This window comes from Acipenser ruthenus, chromosome 8, assembly GCF_902713425.1.
Source record: "Acipenser ruthenus chromosome 8, fAciRut3.2 maternal haplotype, whole genome shotgun sequence".
NCBI classification, from domain to species: domain Eukaryota; kingdom Metazoa; phylum Chordata; class Actinopteri; order Acipenseriformes; family Acipenseridae; genus Acipenser; species Acipenser ruthenus.
In genome coordinates this window covers 10,534,534-10,544,721 of record NC_081196.1, presented here as the reverse complement: position 1 = coordinate 10,544,721, position 10,188 = coordinate 10,534,534, and the positions used below count along the sequence as shown (strand labels likewise).

Sequence of the window (10,188 nt, the reverse complement as noted above, 5' to 3'; positions counted from 1 at the left end):
TTTTATATTATCTTGGACAAAAACAGGGCCAATAACTTGGCACTAGGGATTTGCAAACCACATGACAAGGTGTAGCGCAGATATGCATTCAGGACATCCACAAATAAATATGTATGCTTACTATTTTCCAGAAGCTTCTTATTTATAAAAATCACAATCCCAGTTCTCTGCTTTTTGGCTTGAATAAAGAATTAGACAGGTTACAGCAAGTCATTAACACAGACGTCATGTCCCCAACAGTAAACATACAAAAGACAAAGGTGTTTTACAAAGTTTTATTTTTATTTTCTTAAATACTGGGTTTGTAAAAAGTACAAAAGTGAAACTGTACATTTTGTGCAAGTACAGTATTCAATTAAGTCCAGAGCTGTAAAAAGTGTAATAGTTGTGTGTCATAAAGCATATTTTAGATATATCAATTGCTTTACATATACTTACTAGAAACGGTACAAGTAACAAGTTTAAAATACACAAAGGCCTTTACTGAGCAAAGTAATTTACATGATTTGAAAATCTGTCTAAAAGTACAATACAGTACATGAGACCACGACCCTCCCCTTACAGCTGTGTTTCATGCATTATTAGATGTCTTTCCCCAATGGTGCAGCAACGAGTCGCTGTCCAATTCATCACTGCAAGAGGTTTGGTGCAATTTTCAAGTTATAAAATGTAGGTTAAAATAAAAAATCATATTAAAGGTTTCCATAATTTGTATAGTCCTGTGAAGCCCCAATACCATTCCAAATCGCTGACTCGAGATAACATGATGCTTCCCACATGAGGCCGTTTTTGCCTAATCTCACGGTCTCGTCAATAAGAAACAATACACCTATTTACACACAGTTCATAGTCAGGATCAGGTTGAGATGTTAGTGCTACGCGGTAATAAGAGTTAAAATGTGTGTTATCAGAAATAAATAATAACATTTTTGAATTGCATTCACTTTAAAAACTTTGTATTTTAACATTATCTTTTTTTTTTTTTTTAAAGGCAGTTTGAATAAATAAGGTAAAATGATTTTGTAGAAAAAGAAAATAGTACACACGTTAATAAAAAAAGGGCCAACAGCACACATTTAACCCTATAGTATTTACCAATGCCTTTTGGAAAAAATAAAATAGCCTTAAGCTGCATTTCAAAGTGGCAATTCAAGTCTGAAACACTTACAAACCACAACCTGGAGTTTCATATGGTAAAAATATTTGTCTTTAAAAAAACAAATGTTCCATACTGGCAGTTTTCATTACATAATTAAAGATTAAGACATTCAACATCTATTTCAGGATATTCAATTTCTGTTTTTAGACTTGGGTAGCACAAACATCTGCATAAAAAGGTAAAAAAATCTACTCAAATCATGTTAGGCAATATGGAGTTGAAAAGCCTTAAATCACTTCAAGTAGTTTTCTGAGAAGTTTTATCTTTTTTATTGCCATAGTGTTTCTTTGTCTACCAAAGAAAAGGGAAATGGACAGTAAAATAGCCTGATAACTTCAAGGGTATTCTTGTCAGGTGTTTATCGTGCTCCTAGGTAAACTCAAATTAGTTTTTATTTCAGGGCTTCACAGTGTTTATAGTTTAAACAACTTTACACTATGTTAGACCTTCATTAGTTTTCAAGGAGACAACAACGTGCTTCCAGACTTCTCAAACTTTTTGCCCTTTGACAAAGCGGCTACTTGTTTAAGTAGATCTCGATTCTTTGCCTAAAAATGAGAAGAAAGAAAAAATATTAAAAGTTATTCAAATCCTGCAATACTGATAACTTAATTTCATTTAAGGCGTATGTTTCAAGAGTCATTTTAAAAAAAAGCTGCAACATTCAGCGTCTTGTTGATTCAGCCAGTGTCAAAGATAACTCAGGTCTGAACTGATAGTCATCGTCAAATGACTATTGCAGATTGTTACAGCCAAGTGCAGCAATTATAACAACTGTAGCAAATCTGAATTTATTGTACTGCATAATAAGATTGTATACAGTTTTGGTGAATTTCTTTACCAGATTTTTGAAGACATTTCTGTGCTGTATCCGGACCCTACAGCGTGTCTATTACCAGAAACCCACCACCGCACGACCCAGTAAAGCACAACCCCACCACCTCGGGACCCCTTTACAGCGACAGAGGACCACCGCGAGCCCCGTTACAGCACATCACCACACACAACTTTGTAGCTGTACTTGCTGCCTGCCTGAGATGCATTCAGGGTCTTAAGTTATTTTAAAGTAGCTGCATGGTTTGTTTCAAGTTATTGTTATTATTTATTATTTTAATTTTTTTCAACAATAACTTAACAAGTTGCTCTTCTTCAGTAAAGACGTATTTTCCATGTAGAGTTTCAATAAAAGACACCAGAAGCAATTCATGTTCAAATCACTTTTTTTTTGTTATTATTTGGCATATAGTACCAAAATAAATAGTCAAAACAAAGTGAAACGACATTCTGCTTCCCTCTCTAACAAAAATAGTTCCAGTGCCACACGAATATCTGCTCGGTTGGAAAATAAAACTTTTAAAAAAATACTACTAATAATAATAATAATAATAATAATAATAATAATCCTGGCTTCAGGAAAGAACAAAACAACTCCTAATTACAAAAGGGGACAGCAGACATACAAATACAAGTGCTCACATCGAATTAATAAAAATGTACATTATAAAATAAAGTGCAGTTCCAAAATATATAAATTAAATAAAGCAAAAATTAATACAGTTACAAGACCACCACTGTGTTACATCAACATAAAAGTAAGTAAAACGCAAATGTGATTACAAAACATGCACCTTGTTAGTAACTTTAATATAAAATATCTATATGGTGATAAATTCTCAGGAAACTTTTCTTGAGATCCTGAGATAACTTAACTTATTTTTCTCCCCTCTCTCTCTCCATCCATGATTCTTATACTCTAAATAACATAATGTAAATAATGTTGTATCCCAATTAAACAAGTATGTCAGTAACATGCATTTCTCGCCACGGCTGTAAATTCAAAATTATAGCTATCAGTTTGACAAACATCAACACTATTACTTTATTTTTTATTTATTTATTTCTTAGCAGACGCCCTTATCCAGGGCGACTTACAGTCGTAAACAAATACACTTCAGAATATAGAAGGAATTAAATGTTTAATCACAATTTGATAATCAATTTGCCAGATTAATGTAACATGCGGGTGCTACATTAAATTGAGAAGGGTGCGGTTTTTCTCACAAGAAAAACTGTAAACAGGGCTTTTCTCTGTAGAAAAATTGGGAAGGATGGGCTTCACATTTTTCCACTGAGAAAAACATGTCCTTCAGTTTAGCAGCAACCTACCATGTGTTAAAGAATAGTCCAACCATGTTTCATCACAATTGAAAAAGTGGTTCTCTTGATATATGTAGAACTAAGTATGCCTCAACTATATTCCAGCTGCAGGGTATGCACAAGACAGTATTGGACTCTCAAACTCCTGGTTAATGCTGTATCAGTTTGCTTTTCGGTTAAGCAGCAAAACCACCATACCTGTTGCGCCTCCATAGCTTCTTTGTGTGCTTTCTCCATGTTGTTCATTTTTGTTCTCATATTTGATTCCTGGTACTGAAAATCTGCCTTTAGTTCCGTAAGCTGTAAGAGAAAAAAATAATAATAAAAACCTAGAGCCATCTTCCATATATCCTCAGATTTCAGTAAAGAATGTTCTCCAAATACAGATGAACACACTTTATATCATGATTGCCGTGCAGACATACTTTGTGATATAAACCGGCTTTCACGTTTGCCTATGGCAGCACATTACGAGTGCGAGAGAAAAGAAAGAAAACTAACAGTGAACTAAAGAGCAGTGTTTTAATACTGTACATTTAAACAAATGCATATAGTTTACTACAGGACAAAAGTTTTGTTTCATTAACTGGAACAAAACAGTGTGTCATTATCTAAAAAAACAAACAAACAAAAAAAAAACATGATTTGTCAAATGATGAGAGCTATCAAATTAGGTGTTGCACTTGGTGTTTTTTTTTGTGTGCAGTTAGAACATAAAGTTTACTAACGAGAGGAGGCCATGTGGCCCATCTTGCTCGTTTGGTTATTTGTATAAGACTATGTTAAAGAAACATTTGGTGACGTTGGTGTTTTGTAACTGAACTGTACCGTTAAGACCACCCACGCAGCATTTGAGGCGCTGTACAAAATGTCAGTTTATAGCCGAGATTATTGGTTGCTATTTGCACTGGAAATTAATTATATTCTGTGGTTACTTAGTAAAGCCTGGCCATGCAGCATTTGACAGGCTGCACAAAACGCGACAATAAGCGGGTTTGTGTGACGATATTAACAGAGGCAATTTCCCAAATCTACGGTGCATGGTGAGTGGTTTTTGAAAAATCGTGAAAATTAAAAAGGTATGATGAAGCCAGGTGACACAAAACAGGTTCATCTGCATCTGCAAAAATTCCTAGAAAAATTCACAATTAGGTTGACCTTGCAAAGGTCAACCTAAAGTGAGAAAGGGACCTTGACCAAAAAATCACCCTGGGTGCAATTCAGATGTTACCATCATGTGTAGCACCTCGTTCTACTTGAAATGAATATTGCTTTTCGGAAAAAAGATACTAGGAGCACCCTACTCACTTCTGGCAAATTGCCAGACAAGGGGTAACAGACAAGTTTTATTCAAACCTCAGCCTAACCCTTTACCCTGTAGGGGATGTGGGTCCTAAAATGTAAAGTATTGCGATAAGACCCTTAGGTACCAGTCTTCCAAATTCTGTGAAAAACATTTGGTTTCAAGTCCCACCACTGGTCACTAAACCCCCTTGAAATTTGAATTTTTGCTATTTGTACCGTTTAGGCTGTAATAACTTTGCGTGGGGGCACTCCAAAAAATCACCCAAAGATATGTTTGGACAGATGTTGATGAGATCTACAAGAATCAAGCAAAATATTATGGTAACCAGGGATTTTGAAGTTGCATTTGTCATGCATTCGATCATTGCTTATGGCCACTTTGGTGAGGTTAAAGTGTCACATAGTTCTATCCAAACTGGTTATTTCTTCAATTGTGCATTCTCTGAGGATTGATCTAGAGGAAAAAATAACAATGTGGGCCTCCAATGGCACTAGCTTGGAGCTGAGGGGTTATGAACTTTCATATGGGACTTGAATATGGGCGTTGAATGACCCAATTGTCAAATACTCGCATCACAATAAAAAAAATAACGTATGAAATCACAACTTTAAAGACTTCTTCTGGTCAAAGCACACCTGGATCACCTTATTCAAGGTCCAGTTGAGTGGTAGACAGAACACATAGGTTCAAGATTAAACCCTTTACCTTTTTATCCTTTTCTAATATGGTTTGATCTCTCTGCTGCAGTAATCTTTTCAAGGACATCACCTCCTCCTTCAGCTGACTGATCAGGATAAAGTTATCAGTTCCTCCAGAGTCCATTGACTGGTTAATAGAACTACTAAAGAACAAAAAAATAAATATATGTCATTAACACTTTTTGGATATAAGCAACTCATTACATGAGCCATTCATGAAAACAGTTAAAGAGTAGCATTTGCTAATAAACTATTAATTATCTTCTGACCAGAACAAAGTCCTCCACATAATGAAGATAATGTACACTAGAAAGAAGTCAATATTTATAAATCACCCATTCGATTTCCAGTTATAACTACTGTATGTCAAACTTACCTATCTCCATTTGATGGCTTGGTCTCCAGTTTTGGTTTCTTCTTTGGAGTTTCATTCTGAATAGATGAAGCTGTATGGCTAAAACAAAGAAACATTAAAAGGAGTTAAAAAACATACTTACAACCTCAACTTGTACAGTTTTAGATTATTTTGCTGACAGAAGCAGAATAGGAAGTAAAGCCAGGGTCATTCCTTAAATGTACTGAATATTACTTAACATACTAGATGGATATTAGTTTACTGCAGTGCTATTTACCTCTGTTTCCACAGTCCCTGGTCTTGCTCTGGGCTGAGGCTGTCGAGTCTATTTAAAAACATGCAAATTGTAAATTGTAAACGAAATACAGTGTACCATAGTAAAAGCTCAGTCCACAACTGTCAAAACAATGAGGGGATGGGATGGAGGCAGAACATTAACTCGTGTTAGCTGCGATCAATTCACAAACAGATTGGACTGCATTTTTAAAAGGTCAGATTATAACAATCAGAATTTAACAAAAATCATCAAGAGCAGGTACAGTAACGAGACATTCACACAAGGGAGGTTGCAAGTCAGCACTGTTTGATTTTCTTATCTTCTAGTCATCTACAACCAGAAACAGCAAGTCCGCGTGTGACTTCACACAGCAACACCTTTGCATCCCTGTTTCTTTTAAAAAATGCTCCTAATGTGACTTAAAACATGCATTAAGAAAGCATCTAAAACCAGCCAAATTGGTTTGCAACTTGCCCCGGCCACAGGTTTACAGTTTTCATTGGTTCATTTCTCTGTCTTTTTCCGCAATGACCCTTTGATTAATGTAATTGTTTGTTTTTCCTTGTTTGGTAAATACGGCAATCTTTTGTGCCTTAATGCAAAATGACGTCACAAAAAAACAAAGGATCAATCAAAACTGTAGAAACCAACTTACTCATAAGACTAAAGTACATACTTATGGTGGCCGCTGCTGTGCCTGTGGTGGTGGTGGTGGTGGTGGTGGTGTCTGGAATGATGCTGGTCCTTCTCAGTGAGTGAGGCTGAGGAAGAATTGGAATGCGATGACCCCAACCCCTTTCTCTGCTCTTTAGTTTTCTGTAGGACGCGTCTGTACGACAGAGTGCATAGCCAACAAAGTAACTTCCCGTCAACCTGGAAAAACAAAACAATTTGATTTAGTAACAATACTGACAACAGAAATTAAATAAAAATGCAATAGGATTTGTATATACACTAAATGCACATAATGTGCATGAACTACAATATAAATGCCTTATATCCTTAGAAAACAGCTTTAGAATTTAGAATAGTTTTTTTTGATAGCCTAGCCAGTAGAACCCTTCTCATGTTTGCAGTTTGATACTCATGGATGACTAATGGATTTTGATATTGGGATCTTAATGTACTGGTCACATGTCAACATTGCAGGTTTAAGCATTGTTATAACTTTGTATGAACTACAAAAACTATTCCAAAACTTTAATTACAGCCAAGGAAACCAGAATAGTTATTTTAATTTATTACACAACATACAGTAATCTTTGATTGCACATTAACACAAACACCTTTTATAAAAAATTACTGTGCGTACCTATCTGGTAAATGCCTTGCATGTTTTTTTCCCCCGTTATTTTCTATTAATTTTTAGGAGCATAAAAAAGCCTTTGCAATAACCAATTCCAAACAATTTAGTACTTACTGTATTGCTGTTATTAGGTGTTGCTGTGGCTACAATTGGTATATGCATTACTCAGGTTTCACGCTAAATAAAAATATGGAGTTATGCAGAAAAAATCAATCAATCAATCACCAATCAATCATATTCATGATTGTGTGACTCAGTAGCTTCACTGATGGCCTCAAACCTTTTTTTATTAGTCCAAGCTGACAGTCACATTTAATATGTTGTTTGTTTGTAATACTCACCTGATGACATTCCAAAAGAGAACAGTCATTTTAAAATGCATGGACCCGAGAGTGTACAAAGTGGTAAGTGTTATCATTCCATTTCAATACCTTCCGTCTGCCTTCCTCTTTGCGATCAAAAGCACACTGCTGCTTGCACTGTTCACAGGTCTGGGGAGGGCCGTATTTCTTTTCTGAGTTTGTGCAGCGTTGACACTTGGTTCCAATAAAGGCTGCAATTATATTACAGTACTGACAAGGCTTGGGCTGTAAAATAAAGCCAAAAAAATCTAAAATTAAACAGGATCACACTCTCAAACATTTACTACAACATCCTAACTTTACACATCAATCTTGTGCGCCTTTATCCTAAAGGCTAAATGCACAATGAAAACCTCACAAAAAGCTGTACAAGTTTGTAAAAACGATATAAAAATGCACTGTACTTCTCTATTAATTATCAATATACTTTTTGGGGTATTGTCAGATAACTTACCGTCCCAAACTGCTTCACATTCTGAGCACACTTCTTGCAAATTGTGTTTGTTTTGCTGAAAAATAACAAAACAAATATAAAAACAATTTACTTTGCTAAATCGTCATTGCAAACTATAATAAAATATATTTGGTATATAAAACAAGCTTGAGATGGGTACCTGCTTAACACTAACAGAGACAACTCTTAGGTTAGTGATAAAAGCAGCAGTGTGTCTGAGCAAAACAGATTAGAGTAAATTAACAACAGATAATAAATTAAGCGCCAAAGGGACCTATATTTTAATATCAACCATCAACATCATGATGCATTAAATGAACACTGGTTAATAAAAATCTGGGTAGGTGCCCACATGGGTTAGCTTTTCCTGGATCCCCCCCCCCCAAAAAAAATAAATTACCTTTCCTGTTGAAATTCAGATCTACAGTATGTACATTTCACAATTGGGTGTGCTATCCGGCATTCCTGTAAATTAAAAAGTAACATTGTGTTAATTACAGCAATTGAGTCCATTGCCTAATTTGTTTTTGAGGCAAAAATCCTTTTCTATTGCAAGGATACTTCAGTGATATATTCCTTATATACACATCTAAAGCATTTGGGGGGGGGGGGGGGGGGCATACAAAATTGAATAAAAACTAAGATAGAAAAAAGCACCTCAGCACTAAGTCTATTAACCCAACGGATGTGCTATACATCTGGCACAGCTCTCCGAAGGGTAACACAGAATCGCATACAACACCACATTAAAAAGCACGCCTCTCTGCGTTATCAACAGAGGGAAACATGCTGCCTTGCTTTACTGTGGCTTTGCAGATTATCGATACAGTAGTACATCTGTTTTTACAGGATTTAAGAGACAGGGTGGTAGGAGTTGGCATTCTGATTCCTGGCAATAATTATGAAACTGAAATCAGAACTAAAATCCTGCGATACTTGACTACCAATGGTAGGATCAAGAATAATGTTTTGCTGTCAACTGGGAGCAAGTTTATTCTAATTTAAAGTGTACTGCTTTAAGAAGATGCAGTTTTAAAACCGGAATTGAAACTGTAACTCCACATTTTAACAAAATTGTGTCTAGCCATAACTAGAAGTTCGGTCGCCTTTAATCTAAACATATGAATTCAAAAATCAGATGTTCGCGCAGGCAATGGATTTCAAAACAAAGGGTATCGGTTTTTCTTTTCTCGTAGCCTTTTATCAGTTTTATTCTCAGGCGGTGTTTTAGTGTATCGTCAGCTGATATTACTACTAGTGTCTGACTAGGCTCACACTGCAGCAAGTAACTACTAAACGCATTATGATGTTACTCGTATTTGCTACATACTAAGGTACCTGAATGGAATAATAATAAATAAATACCACAAATATACATATAAACAAAAATGCATTACGACACCCTTTAAAAACAGTGCCTAACAGTCAGATGTAGGAGATTATGCACACACATACATAGAGAAGAAACAACAGACCCAGACCTTGCAAAGCTGCTGCCCCTGTGAAAGCTCCTCAAACGGGTACCGCTGGTTACACTTCGTACACGCGTACAGGGCCGTCGTCGCCATTCTCAACAAAAATAGAACCACACAAGAAAAATATTATATACTTAAAAAAACAATACACTAGTGGGTTAAAAGCGTGTTCTTTACACTACACCTCTAAGAAAGCCAAACCCAAAGAAGTCCTTTTAAAAAATATCCAGGGTTAAAATATTTAAAAGGAGTTTCAAGCTCTTTACGGTTTTTTGTTTCCGCGGCGTCACTCGGACCGGATGCCGACCAACACCGACAAAGGAAGGAGAGCCTGACCAACCAGCACAATCTGCAAATGGGCGGGAACGTGGGTTTTAAAAACCAGCAGCCAATGATAGCACACTGTGTGCTCTGCTTCTCAAATGAAACGCCTTGTTTTGCGCTATTTTTGTGACGCAACCGACACAAAGTAGAAGTTCGGTCTCTTTACACAAGTACGTCACTTGTGTAAAGAGGGGAGCAATATTACGTGAAAATGGATGCTAACTAAGTATACTACAGATTAGAGCTACAAGAAACAGATCTAATGTTTCATTTAGAAAGCAGACTACAAATCCCCTTAGAAAAATACATTCGGCT

The 10,188-nt window shown here is 36.0% G+C and overlaps 1 protein-coding gene across 2 annotated transcripts; it reads right to left on the bottom strand.

Annotated features, from left to right (window-relative positions):
• Positions 1-261: 261 nt before the first annotated feature.
• LOC117972859 (protein FAM76B) lies at positions 262-9,907 on the bottom strand. 2 transcript variants are annotated; one of them, XM_059028437.1, is made up of 10 exons: positions 9,556-9,906; positions 8,475-8,539; positions 8,075-8,129; positions 7,690-7,845; positions 6,629-6,825; positions 5,953-6,000; positions 5,697-5,774; positions 5,328-5,463; positions 3,515-3,616; positions 262-1,707 (listed from the first exon to the last, which is right to left on the bottom strand). In XM_059028437.1, exons 1-10 carry the CDS (start codon positions 9,640-9,642, stop codon positions 1,618-1,620), a joined length of 1,014 nt encoding a protein of 337 aa, XP_058884420.1. In that variant the 5' UTR covers positions 9,643-9,906; the 3' UTR covers positions 262-1,617. The 2 variants fall into 2 exon arrangements, with proteins under 2 accessions (XP_058884420.1, XP_058884421.1); XM_059028438.1 differs by lacking the exon at positions 262-1,707 and adding an exon at positions 2,850-2,912 and having other exon boundaries at positions 9,556-9,907.
• Positions 9,908-10,188: the final 281 nt, after the last annotated feature.

Coding starts and splice junctions, on each gene's coding strand:
- LOC117972859 (XM_059028437.1), bottom strand. CDS start 9,642: ATGGCGACGACGGCCCTGTACGCGTGTACGAAGTGTAACCAGCGGTAC. Junction 3,617..5,327: donor TATTAGAAAAGGATAAAAAG/GTAAAGGGTTTA, acceptor TTTCTCTTACAG/CTTACGGAACTAAAGGCAGA. Junction 1,708..3,514: donor AAGCTATGGAGGCGCAACAG/GTATGGTGGTTT, acceptor TCTCATTTTTAG/GCAAAGAATCGAGATCTACT.